We start from the raw sequence: 26,073 nt of genomic DNA, 5'->3' as shown, positions 1-26,073 counted from the left end.
AAAGACCTGAATTGAATTTCACAGTACAAATATCTAAAATTACTGCATAAAATGTGGATAAATTACTGCATAGTAACTAATCTAACCTCGTTACAGAGTCGCCTATCAACACAAATGTAAATTCATAATATTTGATTTCACTTTCATCTCCTTTAAATTACTGCCCACATTTGTATTTTGAATTTGTCACAAAATAAACTGTTCATTTAGATTAGTTATAATTCAAACTAATCTTCATCTTAAAGTGCTTAAAGGGTAAAACTGGCATTCTGCCAAATGAAAACGAGCAACAACTATGCATATAAAACTGTTTTATTTATTTATTTTATGAGCAACTTTATGCGTGTTTGAAACTGTAAACAAACCAAACTTTCAACAAACCTTTCGGCAGAAAGTTCGTTTATGAGTGCTCAATAAACAAACAAACATAAAGAAAGAATTATGTTCGGTTAATTTAATAAGTGTACACGAACCGAGACCCTTGTTTTATATATGAACTGTAAGTTCCAATCATTTGACCTACAAATGACAAACCTTTGCATTCCATTGACCTTTATAATCTTGGTTTTGAATAGTTGGAGCTGTCTACTCATCATCCCACTGAAAACGTTATCGTAGACTTAACATAGTGTATCTAAGATTACCAAAAGGTTACTCCAATGACACCAAAATTGAATGTTTGCAATCAATCAACCAAAATACTATTAGTTAAAGGAGTAATTTTAGAAGCCATAATCAATCAATCAATCAATCAAAACATAACAAAATGGTAACTTCATATCACAAAATCAAAAACCCTGAAATCGTCTACCGTTCTAACCGAATCAGGAAATCAAATCAATGAAAATGCATAATAAACCATAAAATGAGAGAGGATTTAATCTATTTACCTCTTAATATGTGGAGTAGAAGTTGTGAATGAATCACGATTGTGAGAAACTGGTGTTGCGAATATGGCAATGTAAGGACGAATTCGAGAAACTGTTGAAATCGATTGATTGAGCACCATTTATTGTGTTGCGAGATGAAACGCCTTTCTTTCAATTGAAGGATCGTTGCGTAGCTCACTGATTGATTGATTGATTGATTAATCACCTTAAATTCATTTATTGTCATAAAGGATCGTTCTTAAACGTCACCGGAGGTCATAAAGCAACGTTTGGTCGGACGGTGACGAATATTAAATTTTTACGGCGTCTCCCCTTAAACAATTACCATTTTGTCCGTTCAATATGTTTTATATGTAATATGTAATATCGATATAGATATAACATATTGTATCGAATTAACGAGTGAACCTAGTATCATTTTAAAAAGATATTTGAACCAATTAATTATGAAAAAAAATTAGTAATCAATATTTTTTTATAAAATCTAAAAAGTTTTAAAATAACTATAAAACTACTAATAAGCATTATAAATGAACCGGTAATAGCTCATATATAGATTATAAAATATAACCTAAAATTATTCATAAATGGTCCAATAATAACCAGTTAACAATTTTTAACATAATACCTAAATAAAATTTAAATAAAATTTGTGATTGAAAAGGAGTTTTTTTTAAGTCGTGATTGAAGATGTTATGGGTCGTTTTCAAAACATGAAAGCGTGTTATAATATATAATATCTTTTTTATTTAATATAACTTTGTATTTTATTGATTTTTGACGACGTGTTTTTGTTATGATAGTGATATCTATCTAAACGACCTGACCATACTCATCCGGGTCCGAAAATCTGGTGTCGGAAAAAATCGAGCACCGAAAAATCCCGAATCCATAGGAAAAATATATCTAGCTCCGACACTGGGTGTAGTGATATGCTATGTTGGTGAACTTATTTGAAACATACAATAGATTCTCTGTGCTTATAAATAATAGAAGAGGAAACAATTTCTGAAAATGATTTGATGCATCCAAACATCCCCCCCCCCCCCCCCCCCCCCGCGGGTGGTTCCACACACATACCTCTTCCATATCCAAGGCCACCCCAGAGAGCAGTCGGTCTTAGCCACCGCTAAGGGCTCATTATCAAGTTGGACCCAAATAAATTCAATATGCGTGTGTATGACCGATGAGTTTATTTTGTTGGTATATGGACCCTTTTATTGTTAACTATAAAGTTCACTTTCCACAATACATCATTTCACACCATTTTATTAAAACTATTGTCGTCGATCTTTGAAACATTTTTTTATATATATAATGGTTTTTTTAACTTTTTTTAACTTGTTTTGAGCACCCAAAATCTTAAAGACATCCATGTTCAAATCAACTGCCATCTCCTTCATGTTAACTATTGGTAGTTCCAAATACGGTCCGTTCATTTCATGTAACCAAACCAAGTATCGTCTAACATCATACCGTCTCAACCCCCCCCCCCCCCCCCGCACCCACAAAAGAAAAAAAAAGTAGCCCGAATACATACTGCCCCAGATATTATTTTGACGGTTTTATTCATATGCCAAATTCTACATAACTAACTCTCTAGAAGGTCAACCTGTACGCTTTTGAATATATCAAACCATAAATTCGTTACTCGACAAATGACTGGACCCAAAACTCCAACTCCATTTCTGCTATTGATTTTATGGAGTTTCGTTGGAAGCTTCCATCACCAATTTAATATTAAAAGCCAAAAATTCTTATCAATTAATTCAAACACAAGACCAACAACACCACCCAACATATTATTAATACTATTAATAATAATAATAATCCCCTGCTTCTGTTCTTCCCTTCATAGACAACTTCATTTGCATAAGATCATCATTCCATAATGGGTATTTGTGGTGGAAAATCAGCCAATGTTGCTCATGCTTCTTCCACTCAATTTCTAGGTAATATTTGATTATTATTTGTTAATTTTAATTATTATGACTTTGCTCATGCTTCTTCTACTCAATTTCTGGGTACCAGTACTCTAGAAATCACTAGGTGCTAGTCGGGCTGTGGGGGTAAGGACTAGCAACTAATCGAGGATTAATCGAACTGGAATTCATATGTAAATTTTCAAATATACATATATATTACAAATTTTATATATAAAACTTTCAATTTTGACCGATTTTAGATAAATGGGGATTAACCGGCGACAGGTCGGTGGGTTAGCGACTAGCGATTAATCAGCGCCTAGTCGAGAGTTTAACAACCATGCCAGTCTTTATCTTTCTTCGTCAGTTATTATTGTTATTATTATTTGTTATTTTTAATTATAGAGCTTCTTCAATATGAATTTTTATATGTAACATGTGTTGTTGATCGTTTTGATTTACAGAGGATATGATTAACAAAAGTGGGAAACATAATTCAAAATCCTCAAAGAATCAATCAAAAACAGTGAGCTTCAACAAGGTTTCAAAAGCACATAAAAATGATCATTTGCCAATTCCGATTAACCTCAAAGCGTTTAGCTTGAGTGATCTCAAGACTGCTACCAAGAACTTCCGGCCCGATAGCCTTCTAGGTGAGGGCGGTTTTGGTCAGGTTTTTAAAGGGTGGGTTGATGAGACCACCCTTGCTCCGGCCAAACCAGGCACGGGGCTAGTGGTGGCTGTCAAGATACTGAAAGATGATAGCCGCCAAGGTCACCGCGAATGGCTTGTAAGTGGTCCCGTTTCGTTTGCTATGTTTGTTTCCTTTGTGTTTTCATAACCAGGCTGGTCATCCAACTGGCCATCTTTAGTTGCCCACTACTCGGACTAGTTTTAAAAAACAAGATTTTAGAAAACAACAGATAACGTCATAAATAATTTAAATTTATATATGTAAATATATAAGTAGTTAAAAACAAAAGATGAAACTACTTTTTCTTTATGTGTGGAGTTATAGAAAATAAGATTTTAAGAAGGAAATAAATTTGAAGAACATCTTTTAAATCCGGACCAACGACCGGCCCAATATGATGGTCCGACCCAAAACTGGACACTTTAAATGGAGGCGGTTTAAAAATACTCAATTTGGCTGGTTCACAAGAAATTGTGTTTTGATTTTTTTTTTCCTACTTGTAGACCGAGCTTGATTACATGGGGAGACTTCATCACAAAAATCTTGTTAAACTCATTGGCTACTGTTCAGATTGCGATAACCGCCTTTTAGTTTATGAGTTCATGCCAAAAGGATGCTTAGATAATCACTTGTTTAGAAGTGAGTATTACTTTCTTCATACTGATACCGCTTGTTTCATTTTGTGGGTCCGACGTCATAGAATGATACGTGACCCACAAAACATGAATACATAGTAAGATTTTATAGCATTTATTAAACAAATTATATATTTTATTTGTAGAAAGTGTTCAACCGATGCCATGGGCTACAAGGATGCACATCGCGGTTGATGTAGCACAAGGTTTATCGTTTTTGCATAGCCAAGAACCTTGTATCATATATCGTGATTTGAAGGCTTCCAACATTTTGCTAGATTCGGTGCATGCCTAAACTATTTCCCTTTATGTTAAGATATAAAGCAAAGATATTCTTGTTTCCTATATTCTTATTAATGGTTTTTTTTGTCATTGGATTACATAGGATTTTAACGCGAAGCTTTCAGATTTTGGTTTGGCAAGAAATGGTCCTGTTGGAGACAACACACACGTGTCTACTAGGGTTGTTGGAACCAACGGTTATGCTGCCCCAGAATATGTAGCAACAGGTACGAGTTTTTAATACATTGAACTATTGTGTAAAGTTACCTTTTACAAAACTTAATATTTTGTATGTAACATTATTAAATCGCAATCCCTAACACTTCTCTAACGCCTGATTATTTACATTATATATACGTTTCTTGTCTCTACATAAAATATATAAACAATGTACATACACATTCGACTTATTCACGTGTTACCTAATTTTAACAAGGCGATTTTTACACTATTCAGGGCATTTGACACCAAAAAACGACGTGTATAGTTTTGGGGTGGTCTTATTAGAACTGCTATCAGGAAGACGAGCCATATCCGACGAGAGAGCTGGTGGGGTAGAAGAGACATTGGTAGAATGGGTTAAACCGTTTCTAAGTGATACCAAACGGATTCTTAGAATCATGGACACACGACTCGGTGGTCAATACTCCAAGAAGAGTGCACAAGCCGTGGCTGCACTCGCATCAAAGTGTCTCCATAGTGACCACCGGTTCAGGCCGACTATGGCTGAGGTTCTTGCTACTTTACTAGATATTCAAAATGGTCAGAAAGATGTTTTGAGAGGTTCACCTGATCAACACCAACAAAAGTTTAGGAGTTTGAAGGAGATAAGTGTAGGTAAAATTTCAAGATGATGGTGTATATATGTTTGATGTACAACTCTTCATGCATGATGTGCAAGTTTTGTTGCATGATATACAAGTGATTGTAGATAATAACTCACACATGGGATGATAAGTAAAAAGTTCATAAAATCTTTATAGTTTGGCTAGTGGCTCGCGGTAAAGCTAAGTGGGCTTTGTGCTCGGGCGCGACCCGTGATGTTAGAGTATTGTTTTAAGCTATAGTGCATTGCGTGTTTAATATCTGTCGTTTTCTTTTATAAAACTTAATTTTACCACTTTGAGGTTGATTTTTAGGCCTCCTAGTGGTTTTCATATCTACGTATGTCTTGGGATGCTTATAATTTATAAACAATAGAATCCAAAACAATTGTCAAATCAAAGCAAGTCGGTCAATTTGACCAATTTAAAATTTATGTGGTTTACATATGGTTGGGTTTCCGTTTTTTTCTATTTAGGGGGTGTTTGGGATTGCTTATTTTCACCAACTTATAACTTATAAACTTTTTGAAAGTAATAAGGTGTTTGGGATTGCTTATATTATGAGAGGAAAAACCCCATAAGTTACACTTTTGTAACTTATTAACTTAATAAAAAGTTATAAGAAGGCAAATTAAGGAATCTCAAACACCCCCTTATTGTAAAGATGGTACATCAATATATGATTTTTTGACTCATTTTAAATTGGTCAACACACTTGATAAACGTAAAATGCTTACCTTAAATTAATAAATTTAAGCATTAATTACTATTTAAGGAAATTATTAATACAACTAACTCTATACCTATCCTAGTCATGATACATTGAATCGTTCCAAAGCCAAACTATAGCCACCGCTACATTGAATAGAATTGTAATCATATGCATTTTTTTAAGTGTCGCTGTCCATGAACATAGATTTTCTATAATTATGGTAGCCATTAAATCATGTTAAATTATCTATAACTAGCATCATATAACATGCGCTTCAAAGCGAGTTTGAAATGTAGATATGGGCATACGGCGTAACGGCGGGGTGGTTTTCAACGACTTTTTACATTAGTATTAACCTCGTTAACGTTGAAACTTGAAACATAATAAAAGTGTGTAGTTGACTGTCGATTTTTAATAAAGATTATATATTTAAGGGAAAGTTAACGTACAAATGAAATTAACATGTTAATTGTGATAATCAACATAATTATAATTACTCTACTTCTATATATAATTACTCTACTTGATTTTCACAATTAACACGTTAATTTTATTTGTATTTGATCCAAAACCTATATATTTATATAAACGTGAAGATAAAAATAAGATAAAAACTAATTCTAGAAATAAATGTAATTTAAAAATATATATTTTGTTATAAACTTAAAAAATTTAAAATATCCATTTAGTATTTTTCTTTTTTTAAGAAAAGAAAGAAACACATAAAAAAGAAAATCAAAAAATAAAAAAAAACTTGAAATTCAATTCTTTTTTTTATGTAATCAATTATTTGTTAAAAAAAACCCCACTTTTACATGATATTATATGAAGTAAACTGTGGTCAAGGTGTCAAAGTTGTTATTTCAATCTAATAATTAAATATTTGTATTCTCAGTATTTAAATAATGATATTTAAAGTTTTAATTTTGTTACAATCAAGTCCGTCATTAAACTTATTTAACTTATTTTGCTAAATGAAAAACATTTTGATCATTTTGCATTAGGCACAAGTCGTTATAGCAACATATACAACCAAAATTCCATAATCACTAATAATCTAAAAGTCAGCAATACCGATTATGTTCATATTACCCCTCCAAACGTTTCTATATGAATTCTTTTGTCGTGACACATTGTCAAGTAAATTATCTCAACTATTAATTATATATCTTAATCAAATTTTAACTTTATATTTTGATCATGAGTTTATAAAACATGTTAATGTAACACATGACAATAATCTCATAACATTGACATATCTTTTAATCATCATTTCAATGCATATAGGGGACAAATATGGAGATATCAAAAACAATTTTCAAGTAAACTCTGTTTTCAATTAACCGCGATGATCACTCAAAATGTTTACCTAAGAAAGGAAATAAACTACGAATTTATTTGCTTCATTTTATTCATCATCTTGATCAATGCATGAAAGATTTAACAAATATATTTGCATTCACACAATGGAGGACCCAAGCATTTTCCCCTAACTTTCAATCTCCCCTTTAAACGGGCACAATACTTATCACACTTTTTATCTTGACAAGGACCATCAACCCATGGAGCATAGAAACTACATACCTTGATATTTAACTTCATCTGGTTCTCACCACCTGATCAACACAACCAATAATTGGATTCTTAAGTTCATATATGTTAAAAACATATAATCTATATCTATACTATATATAACGTACGATAGGAGGGCAAATTAAGACGCCTTAGTTTTAAGGGATATACAATCTATATAACATATGGTACCACATACAAAGCATGCTGAAGAAGGACAAAATGGTCTTTCAAACATAAAATCTCACAATTAAATCATATTTGCAAGTTTGATCCCTCATATTTTACTATATATTATTTTTTATTTTAATTTTAAACCAACTTTCCCTCACGATTTTTAGACGACTATAATTTTTTCACACGTTAATATTTTTTTTAAAAGTAACATCATAAAAACGAGAATTTTATTCTCTTTAATTTGAGTATGATATTGTTGTAGTTTTTTTTTCAATTAAAAAAATAACATTTTACGTATGGTTGTTCACAACTCGGTTTTGACGATTTTTAATTTAAACATGTGAAATCAGATGAAATCAGATTGCAGACAGTTTTTGTCTTAAAAAACAAACAGCACCCAAGTGAAAAAAGACACGAAACAAATTTGCACTTCACTATGACGCAAACATTACTTTTCACATCTCCATACTAGCCAGCACACACCTAACACACGCACGCTTCCCACCCACACATCAATAGTGAAGTGTCCACCAAGACACACACCAAAAATGTACCCCGTCCCACCCTAAACCCTTTTTTTTTTCTTTTGGTTTAATATTGGTGGGTTTGAAAAAAAATGGTTTTAGGTGGCTGATTTTATGTTAAGTCATTTTAGGTAAGTTGCTATCTCAGAGAGTGAATTAGGGTGACACATCAGCAAACTTTCCAGGTAGTTGTTCATGTCATTGAACGTGTGAGATGGTAGGACATTGGGAAGCCTCTATCTCAAACAGAGTGTTTTGAATTGGATGAAGAATTTGTAAAATAGACATGCTAGTATGAAGAAAACCCCAATAAATAATAATAATAATAATAATAATAATAATAATAATAATAGTATTAGGATTAAAAATCATAAATTAATGATAATTTTCATGATAATTATAATAACAAAATTAAGTTAATTATAATAATAAACGTTCTAAATAATAATAATAAAGGTTAAATAATAATCCCTGTCTATTTGTTTAAATACGTATTATATATATTATATATGTTAAAATCATTTAATAATTTATTCTTCACTTTTATAAAATGCAAGACAAAAAAACAACAACAATACAATAAAATGCATTTAGCCTTAAAAACCACTTGAACTATTTTAAAAATATTGACTTGGAGATGAAGGTGATGCCACCATCCGATTTTGTATTGTGTTGTAGTTTCTTTGCCTAGCATTATATAAAAGTAAATCATAAATTATAAAATGATTTTACATATCATTATAACGATATTTAAATAAATAGACTGCGATTATTATTAAGGTTTATTAATATTATTTAGAATATTTATTATAATAATAATTATTATTAATATTAACTTATGATTTTTGTTTATATCGTTATTACAAATATTAACATTAATGTATGATAATGTTGTTGTTGTTGTTATTATTTTATAAGGGGTTTTTTTTTTACATTAACGTACATATTTTACAAATTGTTCATCCTATTCATAACCCTCTACTTGAGAATAGTCTTCCACATATGGGTGTCACCTACATCCGTCGCCTAAAATAGCAACTTACTTAAAATCATTTAAAATAAAGTCAACCATTTAAAACCACTTCCTTTTTTACACGCATGCCTATTTCAAGAAAAAAAACTCATGTCTCAGAAGGACAAGGAATCGAATTGTGCATTATCAAATCTGGATTACAAAACCCATGAATCGGTCGTTGCTTCCATTGATGTGACAATCTCCGCTACTTCTAGGTTTTATTTTAATGTGGCAATCTATAAACAATAATCATATGATTAGCTATTATTGATAATAAAACAATTACATTATATGAAAATAACTGCATCAGTATGAAGAGCATGAGATCTTCATGTGTTGGAACTGGAAGTACCGGTCAAGGTATATAATAGGGACTCGTGTTGTAGCTCATTATATTTCTCTTGCACCCATCAATAAAATAATATCCTAACTAGAGGTGCACAAATAGGGTATTAGAAAAACCTGGGTTCGGGTAAGGAGCCGGGTTTGGGTATTGAAGAAACGTGGATCGGCTCACTGGTAGACGATCAACTTTCCTCGGGTATGAGTATGATATTTCACCGATGGTTCTCCGGAGTATGAGTTCTTCCACCTACAAAACGAGCAGCACCGTGAACTTACCCCTCAGAAAGGGACAGAGGGGTCCTCTTTGGGGTAACCCTCCGGTGTGAGAATAAGAGATTGTAGGAGAAGATAATAATAATCTGAGAGTGAGTAACGAATTGGAATGTATTTTCTTGCTTACCTCCCCTTGTGGAGGTGGTGTGGTATTTATAGTGTTAGGGTTTCCAATGATTGGGCTCAGATCCCATTAGGGCCTTTTTGGCCTCCTCCTATTGCTTTGCGCCACGTGTCCTTAGGACACCTGGTGCTTTTTCATTGATTATTCTCTGACCCAGGCATTTTACCTGACCCATGTGCAATCACGTGGTAGCACATGGGTTTTGCTGAGTTGTCCACCTTTCATTGGCAGCTGTCAACATCAGCATATTCTTATTCCTTAAAGGATACCTTCTGGAAGGTTTGCTGACGAGCACAATCAAGGTTGTCCTTATCCTGATTTGGATAAGGACGAGGTTGATTATGTGCACGTGTGATATGCGCCTATCCTGAGGATGCGCGAAGTCTTCTCTTTATTCTCACGCGCAGATGTTTCATGCGCAGATGTGATATGCGCAAGCATATGTAATATGCGCCACGCACAGATGTGATATGCGTGAGCATATATGATGCGTGAGCATGCGATATGCGCTACGCGCAGATGTGATATGCGTGAGCATATATGGTGCGCGAGCATGTGATACGCGTGAGCATATGTGATGCGTGAGCATATATGATATGCGCCGTGCGCATAGGTTTTGGCTTTGTGCCTTCATGATATCTTGATTTCAAGCCTCTTGTCTATATCTTGTGGGTTGACCCGCCCCGCTCGATGTTAAGGCGGGTACATACCTCTTCAGGTATGATCCAGTATTGGAAAATCGGGTATTAGTAATACCCGGGTCGGGTTCGGGTCCGGATATTGGCTTGAAAAACCATACCCTATGTACCGGGTTCGGGTCGGGTATTGAACCGGGTCTTCAATACCCGGATATTTGAATACCCTATTTCCGGGTATTGAAAAAACCCGTTTTTTGAATATTTTAATACCCTATTCCGGGTCTTAAAAAAACCATTTTTCTGCAATGCTCTTGTGTTAACGGGCATGCTTCGTTTTTTTATCCTAACTACATTTTTTTGCATATAACCTTAAAGTTCATTCAAACATATGTAAAAAACTAAACAAATGATATAAAAAGCATATATTTTATGTGTTTTAAATTGTTGTTTGTTATATCAAAAGGCGTTGCTCTAAATAAGTATCTATATCAAATATGCGCTTAAAAAAAGATCTGCTGTAGAGCGGCTATAAATCTGTGGGTATGCAAAAAACCCGGGTATGTTTACACAGACACATGTGTACAAACACTAATATCCGGGTATGCAAAAAGTCCAGTTCGGGTATGCAAAAAACCCAGTTCGGGTATGGAAAAAACCCGGGTTTCAGGTATAACTAGAACCGGGTTTCGGGTATTATCTGGTTTATATCGAGTACGGGTTCGGGTTTCAGCATTGAAAATCATACCCTATCCGTACCCTACGGGTAGGATCGGGTTTGGGTATTAAAACCCCGGGTTTAAAAAAACCGGTTCCGGGTTTTTTCGTGTCTGGTTCCATGTTCGGGTTTTTTGTGCACCTCTAATCCTAACGTCTGTCCAAGAGTGACAGCAAGCAATCTAATACTTTTATAAATAACTAGAAAATTTCCCCCGCACGTTGTGCGGCGAATTTTGATTTGTCTTGCATTTTAAGCAATATTGATTTAGCTTGTAACTATTGTTATGAAACCAACACACCGTATAGCTACCAAACATACATTTGAACTGGAATGTAAAAAAGAACGTTATTGTTGGTTACCAATACTTTATATTGTATTTTTTTTTTATGGTTTTTTCCCATGCATGAAGTTTATAAAGGATGTAACTAAATTATCTTGAAACAATAAAATAACCAAAGTTGTAAAAAACCTAAAAGAAAAAATAAAATCCCAAGTTTCGAAAGAAAGACTAAGCCAAGCATGTGTGGTTTTTAAGTTAACCAACTCACCTCTAGCCATTCAACCAAGTAATTCTAGATTTCCTTGGTTTAAGTAATAATCTTTTAGAATATACACAAAAAATAAAACTTAATAAATTACAATGGGTAACTGCAGTGCAAGAGTTTCGAACTTGAGTCCCACAAAGGAAGAGGAGAATAACATTAGGCAGCTTTACTGTGACCTTTAAAATAAGGAAAATTCCCAAAATAGCCTTATTTTGAAAACATATTCTAGTTTTGTTCTCCAAACTTAATAATTTCAAAAATGATCCTCTCTAACTAATCTTTGACCATGTGCTAGGAAATCTAGCACGTCTTTGACAACATGTTAGCGTAGCACGTCGTCAAAGACGCGTTAGATTTCCTAGCACATGGTTAAAGATGCTAACATGTCGTCAAAGACGCGTTAGATTTCCTAGTACATGGTTAAAGATGAGTTAGGCCTCCAAACACGTAGTCAAAGATATGTTAGCACCAAACGTATAGTCAAATATATGTTAGCTTTTTGTTTGTTTTTTTATTATTATATTTTTATAACTAGTTTTACTTATATTTGTTTTTCTTTTATAACTTTTAATATATAAAAGTTTTATATTATTTCGAATATACTGACGAGAAATGTTTACTTTTATCTACGGACCGACATAAATTTTATTTAAAACCGAGCGGGGTCAAATTTTATTGAATATTTCGATATTGATTTGGCACGGCTTGAGTTTGAGTAATTTTATGTCGGTAAGTATGTAAAAGTAAGCATGTCTCGTCGGTATATTCGAAATAATATAAAACTTTTATATATTAAAAGTTATAAAAGAAAAACAAATATAAATAAAATTAGTTATAAAAATATAATATTAAAAAAACAAACAAAAAGCTAACATATCTTTGACTATACGTTTGGTGCTAACATATCTTTGACTACGTGTTTGGAGGCCCAACTCATCCTCAACCATGTGTTAAGAAATCTAACACATCTTTGACGGCATGCTAGCGTCTTTAATCATGTGTTTGGAAATCTAACGCGTCTTTGACGACGTGTTATGCTAGCATGTCGTCAAAGACGTGTTAAATTTCCTAACACATGGTCAAAGATTAGTTAAAGAGGGCCATTTTTGGAATTATTAAGTTTGGGAGACAAACCTAGAATCTATTTTCAAAATAAGGCTATTTTGGGAATTTTCCCTTAAAAATATATACCAGAAATAAGGGCACGCCATTTGCAATGCCTTTTCTTGCTTTCGACAGGACCCCCTTCCGACAGGAGAAAAAATATTACGTCAATGCCAATTAACTGCCAATGATCTAGAGTTTCTAGCGATTACGACTATAAAGGGCAAGAGATGAATGAAAGACTCGTACTACAACTGCTGAAGAGAGATCAGAGCTAGTACTAGAGGAAGCGATGGTGGACAAAAGAGCTCAGAGAGCAATGCTGCTAAGCAAATGGTACTTAAAATCTACGTTGCACCGAAACGCCAAAGGAGGTGGAGTCCTCGTCCCGGGGACGCGCCGGGGACGGAAACACTGGCGAAACACCGCCGAAACGTTTCCCGGTCGTTTCCAAAAATTGGGGACAGGTGTAATACGTATCTGGGCTTTGGGTGCGGCGTGTTCGAAGTTTTCGAAACGGAGATTCCAGCGCCGGAGCAGTAGGAAGAAGAAGGAAGAGATACTGACGGCTGTTAAATTTTTTTTTAGGTTTAAAATAAGTTTAGGTTTATTTTAACATTTAACCCCTTCATGTTTCATTTGTATGAATTTTATCCTAAAAACTTTTAAACTTTTATATAAAAAGGTGTTTTCTCTTTAATCTAGTCTCTCTAGGTATGTATATTTCATTTGTAACCCTAGATTTTAACTAACGTATTCAATTCTCAAACATATATATATATATATATATATATATATATATATATATATATATATATATATATATATTGGACTTTGTTTAATATATTTGTATTTTTTTTGCCATACCATTGCCGTACCCGTATCTTGGATTTTTGATTTTTGCCGTTTCCCGTACCCGTAACGTCCCGTATCCTGGTCCCGTACCCGTTCCCGTGCTACTTAGCTTAAAATATTCCAAAAAAAACTCTCTGTGTCACCAGGAGTCAGCTTTAAAGATAATAACCATATGTCTTTGTTTTGAAACAGAACCTGGAGAAAACGAAATTGAAAGCGGATCCAAAATGATGGATTTCGGGCCTAGAGTTGGGCTAAACAAACAAAATTAAATCATTGTATTTGGGCTCATCAAGGCCTTTCTGTGGGCCGTTTTTAGGCCTCAACTCCGGGTTTTCAAACATTTGCATTTGTGTTTTCTACCTTCTAGCATTCATTGATCCAAATAAAAAGTCTCAATATCCATAATTCCATATGGGGTTTAATAGTACGTTCATGCAATCTTCCATAACACTAGGTGTTGTCGATCCAACTATCCAATGTATTGTGTTTAAAGACTAATGACCTACTCCTAAATTCACTGAACATGTCTATTACAGGATTGAATCGTCGGCCTCCAAAGAGAGGAGGCGTATATTACACTACCAAATATCATTGGGTCAAATGTCATTTGATAACTATCCAAGATATTAATCAACGATCTTAGACTAGGTATTGATTGCTCCATTTGCTTGTGCCACTGTTGGTATTGTTTGTCGATAGGTTGAACAATGAGGTTTTTTTTTTTATAAATTTTGGGTGAAAAGTATTTATTAATGGATTATTTAAAATATATTTACCAAAATGAGTTTTTGTTTAGTTGAGAATAACACTCATTTTGATAAATATTTTATAAATAACCTATTTTTATAAATATCTTTGTCACTAACGCATTTAAAGGGAAAAAAAAACAAATACCTTAATTTTGTTGCTAAAAAAACAAATGCTTTATCAATGTTGTTAAAACCTGACCAAATGGTATGGTGGCAAATGGCAAGTGATGGTTAAATCAAAGAATCGCTTAACCATTTTTATTTTGTTTTTTAATATCTATTTGAATCACTAACATGCTACTGGCCTATTCAATCAATTTTTATTTCGCTCTCAAAAGGAAACTCATCATACTTGAAAAACTCTTTGATCCAATCTAAAGCCCTCTATTTTTTTATCACATATAGGACTTAAACCCAATAATTAAATTAAAGTATTTGAATACCTAATTTCAACCAGTTAGGCTAATGATCGCTGCAATCACTTAACTAGTTGGAAGTTGGAGCATTTTTAAGCAAACAAAATTTTCAAAATAACTTTTTTTTATAAGATTTGACCTTAGGAATTTTTTTTTGTGGGGTGGGGGGAACCTTCTAGGTGGTTTAGAAGACCCTTTGTATTTATAGGTGGTTTGTTTATTTTATTTTTTGTAAAATAGATAACTCGTTAAGGAGGGGGGGGGGGAGCTACGAGTTTAACCACCAACATAAACTCACAATGGGGGGCAGCGAGTTTAAAGGAATCCTGACAAAACTTTTAAACTTGTAAGGGGGGGGGGGGGGGGGGATCGAGGTCTGAATACATCAAATCACTTCAAAAATTACTCATGTTTTTATTCTATGCATATGTTTAGAGTAGGAATCTTACAACCCATTTGCAAATCATATGTTTTTTATTCTCTCTGTATATTTTATATATCAAATCATTCCCCGTGCTGGTGTTGAATGAATATAGGTCTAGTTAAGAAAAGTATAGTTAGTGGTGGAGCCACATAGTGCCCACCGGGTTCGGCCATCATTTTTTATTTTATACTAGCAGCCAGGAGAGCCCGCGCGTTGCGGCGGGTAAACTTTGTTGTTGCGATGCAACGAGAATTTAGTGGCATCGGTTCGGTTTGTTATGATACGGTATTAATAGGTTTCATTAAGATCAGTTTATAGCATAATAAGGGTCAAAGAGGCATTTGAAGCAGTGGTTGGTTATACCAAACAACCTTTAAACAAGTCAAAGGGCTGCAAATTCGTTTTGTTATAGGGGACAGTTTTGGAATCAATTAGTCACAACGCAAATCAAATAAAGAATTAATTCATCTTCGGGTAAAAAATTGTGGCTACAGGTTTATTAGCATCAAAGGACAATGTCAGGTTTGTTGATACAAAAAGAATTGTTAACGGGTCAGGTGACGGGTATTTGCTAACCAAGCAACTAACAAACGGGCTAGGTTTGAATTTAGCAGATCCAATAATTGGAAAGAATAAAATAATAATCAACTTCAGGCTAAATAAAACAAATTTCATATGAATATTTCTTGAGAGAAAAAAGTCCCGAAATAATGTCAAATCACTACAAATTTTTTGGATGTTTTATGCAATAAAGCTTTAAAATGCATCCTTACTACAGCAACCCGATTGGTGATTTGTTGAGCCATAGGGAATAAATGAACTCCTATAGTTTTGCATTTACAGTAACCTGCTCCGGTATATTCAGTAAATCAATTATTTTAAAAGTAAAAAAATGTTTATATACATTTATCACACATTTAGTACATACCTTGTAGTGTAATGATTCAATCTTCTCATGTGTTTGGTTCGCATCAGTTGTTTCATACAACGTTCTTTATCTGCTCAAGTCAGCGGCAACTCTTCTGTTACGTTTGTCTTCACATATTTATATACATTTTAATCAAAGAAGCATATAAGTTGGAGATATCTATAGTTTCAAAATATGTAAAATTTTCAAGTCATAGCTGCACTTCGAGGTCAATAAGACTACATAAGATCCTCAACAGGTTGTGTGTCACCATATAAGCTCTCTTTGACCCGTTTGAAGTCAACTCCATCAAAAGCTAAATATCAAGTTTCTACATGACAACCCCGTTAGCCAACTAACCCGTTTAAAATATTGAACTGTTACTCGAATGACATGTTTAAAAGTTGACCCGTTTAGAACTTTAACCCGTTACCGGACGTGACCGTTTAAAATTTTGACCCGTTTTCCACCCGTTAGCCAACTGACCCGTTTAAAATATTGGCCTGTTACCCGAATGACCTGTTTGAAATTTGACCCGTTTAGAACTTTAACCCGTTACCTGACCACACTTAATGTTAAAGAAAGTAAAAAGTAGCATTAAAAGTAATCTACGACGATGACCAATATTAAAATTTGAGTAATTTTTGTAACAAGTGTGAGTGAAAGGTGGTCTTTATTGAGTGAAACATTCCCTAAAAATTATAAACTCTTATTAACTATAAAACATCAACTATTTATCTAGAGACAATTGACAAGAATCAGTTGTTAACCGTAGCCGTTAGGCAACTGTCATCCAAATTAAGAGCTATAATAACCCCAAAAATCCCACTTTGGTCCAAAAATGCAATAAATTGATTCTGAGTGAACAACCTGTATAAAGAGTTCCAATTTTCACCCATTAGCCAACTGACCCGTTTAAAATATTGAACTGTTACCTGAATGACGTGTTTTAAATTTGACCCATTTAGGACTTTAACCCATTATCTGACCAGACCGTTTAAAAATGTGACCCATTTTTCACCCGTTAGCCAACTGACCTGTTTAAAATATTGAACTGTTAACCAAGTGACCTGTTTGAAATTTGGCCCGTTACCTGACCAGACTGTTTAAAAATTTGGCCCGTTACCCAACCGAGCCAATTAAAAATGTCCCAAAAGTTAACCGTGTGACCCAATTTTGTAGAAGCTTCCAATTTTAAATAACTAAATATATGGCTCTGAACCTTAAGTACTCTCTGTAAGACAAATGATTGTGCTTCGATTAAGCATAATAACTAAAAAACTGTAATGAGAAGGTAAAACCATAACCTGAAACAACCGATAGACAAAGAGTCAGAAAGAAAGAAAATAAGATAAGCGCAACTTTCATACCTCCAAACTGATGTTGACGCTGGAGCCTATTATCAACAACTGCACTTTTCATAAGTAAATTGAAACCTGTCAATTTCTAGAAGCTGTCCTTTTTTTTAACATTTGCAAATATCCAAAATAGTTATAAAAGATATCCATATAAAGACCTGAATTGAATTTCACAGTACAAATATCTAAAATTACTGCATAAAATGTGGATAAATTACTGCATAGTAACTAATCTAACCTCGTTACAGAGTCGCCTATCAACACAAATGTTAATTCATAATATTTGATTTCACTTTCATCTCCTTTAAATTACTGCCCACATTTGTATTTTGAATTTGTCACAAAATAAACTGTTCATTTAGATTAGTTATAATTCAAACTAATCTTCATCTTAAAGTGCTTAAAGGGTAAAACTGGCATTCTGCCAAATGAAAACGAGCAACAACTATGCATATAAAACTGTTTTATTTATTTATTTATTTATTTTATGAGCAACTTTATGCGTGTTTGAAACTGTAAACAAACCAAACTTTCAACAAACCTTTCGGCAGAAAGTTCGTTTATGAGTGCTCAATAAACAAACAAACATAAAGAAAGAATTATGTTCGGTTAATTTAATAAGTGTACACGAACCGAGACCCTTGTTTTATATATGAACTGTAAGTTCCAATCATTTGACCTACAAATGACAAACCTTTGCATTCCATTGACCTTTATAATCTTGGTTTTGAATAGTTGGAGCTGTCTACTCATCATCCCACTGAAAACGTTATCGTAGACTTAACATAGTGTATCTAAGATTACCAAAAGGTTACTCCAATGACACCAAAATTGAATGTTTGCAATCAATCAACCAAAATACTATTAGTTAAAGGAGTAATTTTAGAAGCCATAATCAATCAATCAAAACATAACAAAATGGTAACTTCATATCACAAAATCAAAAACCCTGAAATCGTCTACCGTTCTAACCGAATCAGGAAATCAAATCAATGAAAATGCATAATAAACCATAAAATGAGAGAGGATTTAATCTATTTACCTCTTAATATGTGGAGTAGAAGTTGTGAATGAATCACGATTGTGAGAAACTGGTGTTGCGAATATGGCAATGTAAGGACGAATTCGAGAAACTGTTGAAATCGATTGATTGAGCACCATTTATTGTGTTGCGAGATGAAACGCCTTTCTTTCAATTGAAGGATCGTTGCGTAGCTCACTGATTGATTGATTGATTGATTAATCACCTTAAATTCATTTATTGTCATAAAGGATCGTTCTTAAACGTCACCGGAGGTCATAAAGCAACGTTTGGTCGGACGGTGACGAATATTAAATTTTTACGGCGTCTCCCCTTAAACACGTGGGAAATTACCATTTTGTCTATTCAATATGTTTTATATGTAATATGTAATATCGATATAGATATAACATATTGTATCGAATTAACGAGTGAACCTAGTATCATTTTAAAAAGATATTTGAACCAATTAATTATGAAAAAAAATTAGTAATCAATATTTTTTTATAAAATCTAAAAAGTTTTAAAATAACTATAAAACTACTAATAAGCATTATAAATGAACCGGTAATAGCTCATATATAGATTATAAAAAATAACCTAAAATTATTCATAAATGGTCCAATAATAACCAGTTAACAATTTTTAACATAACACCTAAATAAAATTTAAATAAAATTTGTGATTGAAAAGGAGTTTTTTTTAAGTCGTGATTGAAGATGTTATGGGTCGTTTTCAAAACATGAAAGCGTGTTATAATATATAATATCTTTTTTATTTAATATAACTTTGTATTTTATTGATTTTTGACGACGTGTTTTTGTTATGATAGTGATATCTATCTAAACGACCTGACCAGACTCATCCGGGTCCGAAAATCTGGTGTCGGAAAAAATCGAGCACCGAAAAATCCCGAATCCATAGGAAAAATATATCTAGCTCCGACACTGGGTGTAGTGATATGCTATGTTGGTGAACTTATTTGAAACATACAATAGATTCTCTGTGCTTATAAATAATAGAAGAGGAAACAATTTCTGAAAATGATTTGATGTATCCAAACATCCCCCCCCCCCCCCCCCCCGCCGCGGGCGAGCTTAAAAGTTTTGTCAGATTTTCTTTAAACTCACCGCCCCCGTTGCGAGTTATAGTTGGTGGTTAAACTCACAGCCCCCCTTGCGAGTTTCTACTTTTACAAAAAATTAAACAAACCACCCACAAATAAAAAGAAATCCCCTAAACTACATAGAATTAGAAAAATTCTAGGAAATCTCGTATGTTTGAGATTTAACAGGATGCTTGACAAGTAACCTGAGACTTTCATCTACATATTAGTATCACTTTGCAAATTTATCTATACTCTCTAATAAAAAGCTACAAGTTTTGCCACTTATCATTCTCACATTAAACCTCATCATTTTTAACAAATTTATAATAGTAAAATAATATTTACCATTCTTAAAATTTATGCATCAAAATTTGTTAATTTAATATTTACTTTCTATTTTTTTCAAATATTTTGATATTTATAATAATCTTTTACTTTAAAGTTTTACTTTAAAGTTGTTTTAAAGACTATTGTACAACGACTGTGTATTAATAGTTTTTAATAAGTTTATTGTTTCTTGTATATTGATTATTTATTAAATATCGTATTTTTAGGAATTACCAGTATAGTAGACGGGTCTCAAACTAGTATATTATTAACGTTGTCATTAGACTAATCTAGAAGATGTTGCCATTGTAATTCTTGGTAACTTAATTAAATATTATCCAGTTAAGAATATATCCTTATTATTTTAAAGAAAAAAATATATTTTTATTCTTTTAAATTTATCAAAAATGTCAATGTAGAATTTAATTTTTATATAATAATTATTGTTTAATTAATTATGACGTAATTTTTTAAGTCTTCTCTAATTAAGTGAGTCAAAAGTGTGCGTGATTCGATACTCGATCCGGTTTACAAAACATCGCCAAGCATGCACCCGGTGGGTGGGGTGTTAAACCCAATAATCCGATTCGTTTAAGCCTATTTTTTTTTTATAAAAATGTTTTACAAAAAACAAATCATTACCTTATTCAATTCAAAATTTTAATTGTTTAAACCAATAACTAAAACAAAAAAATAAAAAACTTTTTACTTAAGACCCAAGGGTTTTCTCGCCTTCAGCCCCAAATATTTTAACGACCCTCAGAGACATCCAGTAAAACATCATATAAAATTTTAATATTTCATATTATTAGTATTGTATATCTTATCTATGCATATTATTAAACAAATAATGCCGCCCAAACTTGTTAAATTAGGCGAACAAAAGGTCAACAATATATAAATAACAAAAAATCATGAAGCAAGAGTTGGAAGATCTCCTTCAAGGGGTGGTGATGGTTGACCGTGAAGATTCATGGTCTTGGGCGGTTGGTAGCTGCAAAGAGTTCGAGGTTTCGTCGATTAAAAGATGGATGGTGCGGTCCGTTGTGGATGCTGAGAGTTTCGGTTTTCAATGGAGCGATTGGGTCCCGAAAAAATGTAATATTTTTATGTGGAGGGCCGTTCTGGATTGTCTTCCAACCAAGGAGGCTTTAGCTAGGCGTCATTTGCATTGTGATGATCATAGTTGCGCTTTATGTGAGAGTAATGAGGAATCGCTCGAGCACTTGTTAACCGGGTGTTTCATTTCTATGGCCGTTTGGAATGCGATTGGTTCATGGTGCAACATCCCTAGATCTTTTGTTTTCCATGTCAATGATTTGGTGGAAGTGCATAAGGTTAGTGGTGCGAAGGGGAACAAGAGATTGATTATTCATGGCATTGTCATCATTACTTGTTGGAGGATTTGGCGGGCTAGGAATGAAAAGATTTTTTCGGGCAAGAACACTAAGGTGGTAGAAATGGTTGCGGATATAAAATCTTTGGGTTTTCTTTGGTACAAAAATAGATCTAAGATAGGGGTAGTAGATTGGAAAAGATGGTGTTTATTTGATGTAACGTGATTGTTGTTATTGGTTTTTGGCTTTCGGCGTCTATCTCCGTCTTGGTGATAGTCGTTGGTTGTGTTTGTTTTTAATGAAAGTCAATTTTCAAAAAAAAAATATATATTGATCTCTCACACGGTTTCCAAATATTGGTGAAACCAACATTTCCAAATCAATTACACTTTTGACAATTATAAGGTCAACCCATAAGCAAGCACAATCCAAGTTCCATGAATATTTCATGAAAGTCCACTACAATTACTTGGCTCATGATGATCTCATTGATCACAAGTGTAGATTCAACCATATTTGTTTAGTAAAAGCTACTATAACCCGACAAACTAAATATATTAAGAAAATACCAGCGTTTTTATAATAAAAAGAAAAGAATGTGTCCATTAAACTTTATTAATAAAAGAATACAAAATCAAACTTTATTAATAAGGGGAGCAAGGATACAACCATACTTGCACAGAGTACAACCATGATTGCCAACATTATAATTTGAATTGGACTACATTCTTTGCATTTGCACATGTTCTTTCCTTTAATTTTGCATAAAGCTTCCAACTTTTTGGTTAAAAGATTGTTCATGTTATAAACATAAGAAAAAGGGCTTGTGCAAGGTACAACCACACTAGCACAGGGTACAAGCCTGGTTCACTTAGGAACATAAATCACAATCAAAGAAAGACCACAAAAATTGAATCTTTTTTCATTTAATGGTAAAAATAGAGTATTTGAAATAAATACTCATGTCCATCTACAACTTCTATACAAATTTATATCTATACACTATACACACCTCTTTTACCTCTATAATCTATATATGATTTCAATAATTTAAGCTTCAAAAGAATGCCTAAAATACCTATGTTAACCTACTATAAACACTATAAACTAACAGATCAATTAAACAAATCTGTTAAGCCACCTTATACAGTAGCCAAATTCATCGATCTAACGCTCAAAGGAGACGGTTGTGTTCGATATTTCCAACTGTTTCTTTTGTTTAAAGACTCCAAGCTTCTTGGAGACAGTTTAGCATGTTCTAATGCATGTGATTGTAGCTCAGAAGGATAATCTCGTAAACAACCGATTCTCGGTCCAGCTCCTGTGCTCCATTTGCATGAAATCTGTCTTCCCAATTCAAAAGATTCTGTTTCTTTATGTGAATTTTTAGAAACTTTATCTTCAATCTCTAACTCGTGTTCTTCGTCTGAGTAAAAATCTAACATCGGTTCTGTTGTGTGATTCTCAGTCTTGAAATTCACAAACAAATTGTTGTTTTTGGGTATTTCAAGAGCACTTAACTTCCTAGTAAACCTACTTAACGATTTCGGCTTCGTTTGTTCCTCAACGGGCTTTTCTGAGCTATAGTCTTCTTCCGATGAGGGAGTTCTTAAACGGTTTATACTGTTTTGTTTGCCATAATATTCTTTTTCATCATCATCAATTGAATCCATCTGAGATCATAAAACAAATGTAAGAATCAAGAAACAAGAATCAAGAATCGATTAGGGTGTCGGTTTTTACCTTAACATTAGATGTATCCACATCATTTTCATGGAGGAATGAAATGAAATCTTGAAAATTTTCTTCTGTGGGCCGATAATGACCGCTGTGAGGCCAAACTGCCTATTCAACAAATCATTTGATTCATTATTTTCACATTGGATACTTTCTTGAAATAAAGAAAAGACATAATTTTTTCATATAAAATGCATACCTTTAGAACACCTTTCTCAGCAATAATTCTCCCAGCAGCCAATGCAGCCCCACCGGACAAAAAACTTGAATGTTGAAAGTAACCTTTTTTCTTGATCCCCACATATAATGTCTTGGTTGTGCTAAGAACAAAGATCCACTTAGCACCTTTTGTTTGACCGGTCGTATCGATCAACTCCCCGGATTGTTTGTAGAAAAGTTTCCCATTTTCGATCGCTGCTTCATAATCTTTCCTTTCCACCTACAAATAATTTTACAAATTAATAAAAAAATTGAATCTTGCTGAAAAAAGAAAGAATCAAGAAAGAGGGATAGATATATACCGGTCCGAGGTATTTGATGCATTGTTGTTGAAGTATTGATCTTGGACACTTTTCAACAAGATTCACTTCTTTACCTTCTCCTATATCCAACCTAAGTTTTCAAAAAATAATGAAAGTTCGGTTCATAGGTTACAAATATAATTCTTTGCTAAAAACTTAAGCTTTGTAATATGTTCTTACCAGTAAAAGAAAGGTTCTTTGCTTTGAGAGTGCAACCAGTTTAGGTAGTAAAAGTGAAGATTATGCCCGTAACGATGTCGTGGATCGATCTGCATAAATGTAAGATGAATAATATAAGAAAAACTCGAATTTACGATAATGATGTGATATTAATTTATCATTCTAATTTCACTTACTGCTTCAAGCCAATGCTGCAATGCAAGCTTCTGAGCTTTACAATTCTTTGATAATCCTTTTCCAACCTGCAAAAATTTTTTTAAGAAAAAATCATTAGTAATCTTATTTTATATAATTATATAATTATAATATTAATTTGTTTAATGGTTTTGAATGTACCCTGGCAGCTCTTGTTCTTGCTCTGGCCCAACGCGAAATAGCGGATTCGTGTTTATCGACATCAAAATATGATATAGAACTCCTTCTAAGTTCTGCAGAATCCAACACTTCCCACCTAAAACAAACACATAAAGCTGCATTAGCAAAATTAAGATCCTAATAAAAAAGTCAAATAACTCAAACAGGTCAAAACACCAACATTTGTTCAATTAGAACCGCACAATCAGCAAGCTTTCGTCGTGTTCGAAAGCTTTTATAAACTTTTTGCAACTTGATAGCTGCTTCATGTTTCGGGCTCAATTCGGGTCGGTTTTCTTCTGATGAAGACAATTTAAAAGATTCTTGAGCCCTCATTTTCTGAGGGGTCACATAGCTTACTACATCTGATTTGATCACACTTTTATCAGCTTCTTGAAAACCAATGGATGACAAACTGGTTTCCAAATCTGTCCAGGCGGCAAACGGGCACGAAATCGATAAACCCATGCAAGTTCAACACAGCCTATGAGTTTTTAATTCCTGTTGAAACAAATTATTTTTTTGTAGTTGGATTAGATCATCAAAAGACATTTTTTTTTTGCATATTATTAAATAACAACCAATACCCACAAATGATACAAATTGGGCAACATTTTATAACTAATTAAACCCACAGACGCATTTCATCGAACACCTTATATGCATGATCAAAGATTGCTAAAAGTTTATGAAATTGACATGAAAAAATGGGGAAAATTAAGGGAAAGAAGTGGGAATGTTACCCTTTTGATGAGTTGGTGAGTAAAGATTGAAAAATTTGACTAATTGGTTGATTTTTTTGTATAAAGTGTTGATAAAAACAGGGGAAGTTGGTGTGTTTTGTTTGCTACAGAAATGGAAGAGTACTCTTATATAGAAGGTGTTGGTGTATGCGTGTGAAAGGGGTAATGCAGGAAGAGTTGATACGTGGGTCGAGTCACTGACTTTTGGAGTTTAAAATTTAATATAATATTATATGTGTTATTATTTTGTATTTTAAATAGGATGGAATTTAGTATGTATTTTACAAGAATGCAATCTTAATTATGTGTTTTAGTTGTTTGTTATAATCTAATCGCGTAGGATTTGTTTAATAATATTTGAAATAAACGGTTATTAGTTTAACTACAAGTTACTAACTCAAACAAAAATGAAATACCAGTTAAAGCAAGACTAAGCTGACTGACAAATATCAATTTAGATTTATTAAAGAATTCCAATGGGATCTTTCGTGTATAGATGTTAGGTAGACGCTATGAGGCATAACTATGAGAATGTACACCTCCTCACCATTCCTTCTCTCATAGACCCGTTCATGGACGTTCGTTTCCGCATATGACAACCGTCCCTCTCTTTTACCACATCGTCACGTTTCTCACAGTCCTTTCTATTTTCTTCATGTGGGCTTACAGACAGCTCCAACAAACGGTCGTTGGAGATCCTCTTATCCACGTATCAGATGTTAAACGCCACTTTAAATTACCAAGTAAACAGCATGCCAGAAATACACAAATACCTAATTTTTTTAATCATGTTTCAACAAGAATCAGTAATTTTTACATTTTAACTTTTTAGAAACATAAGAATTAAAAAAATAACAAGAAGCAAAAAAAAGGCATTGGCATAGTGTGGGAAGTGGTCAAAGTAAAAGTCAAAATTGTCCAAGTAATGTGCAAACAAAGGGACCCTTTGAATTGACCGTTTCGACCATCGCCACTGCTTATGTCAATTCCGGTTGTACTTTTCAATGCCTTATTTTGCCTTAACTCCCAAGATTAC

General features: G+C 33.3%; 2 protein-coding genes across 2 annotated transcripts; one reads left to right on the top strand and one right to left on the bottom strand.

Annotated features, from left to right (window-relative positions):
• The first annotated feature begins 2,766 nt into the window (after positions 1–2,766).
• Positions 2,767–5,282, top strand: LOC143598051 (putative serine/threonine-protein kinase PBL18). Its single transcript, XM_077076371.1, has 6 exons — positions 2,767–2,842; positions 3,280–3,605; positions 4,013–4,148; positions 4,291–4,427; positions 4,530–4,653; positions 4,883–5,282. The coding sequence occupies exons 1-6, from the start codon at positions 2,782–2,784 to the stop codon at positions 5,278–5,280; spliced, it is 1,182 nt and encodes a 393-aa protein (XP_076932486.1). The 5' UTR covers positions 2,767–2,781; the 3' UTR covers positions 5,281–5,282.
• A 17,255-nt stretch (positions 5,283–22,537) lies between these two features.
• On the bottom strand, positions 22,538–24,762 carry LOC143598045 (IQ domain-containing protein IQM2-like). Its single transcript, XM_077076367.1, has 8 exons — positions 24,476–24,762; positions 24,277–24,391; positions 24,117–24,182; positions 23,941–24,029; positions 23,761–23,851; positions 23,439–23,678; positions 23,246–23,347; positions 22,538–23,175 (listed from the first exon to the last, which is right to left on the bottom strand). Exons 1-8 carry the CDS (start codon positions 24,760–24,762, stop codon positions 22,645–22,647), a joined length of 1,521 nt encoding a protein of 506 aa, XP_076932482.1. The 3' UTR covers positions 22,538–22,644.
• Between the last annotated feature and the right edge of the window lie 1,311 nt (positions 24,763–26,073).

Source organism: Bidens hawaiensis, unplaced genomic scaffold, assembly GCF_021521415.1.
Source record: "Bidens hawaiensis isolate Kalapana, Puna unplaced genomic scaffold, B.hawaiensis_p1.1 tig00049487_1, whole genome shotgun sequence".
Classification (NCBI taxonomy): domain Eukaryota; kingdom Viridiplantae; phylum Streptophyta; class Magnoliopsida; order Asterales; family Asteraceae; genus Bidens; species Bidens hawaiensis.
Note: the sequence above shows the minus strand (reverse complement) of the source record. Positions and strands in the feature narration are given on the sequence as shown.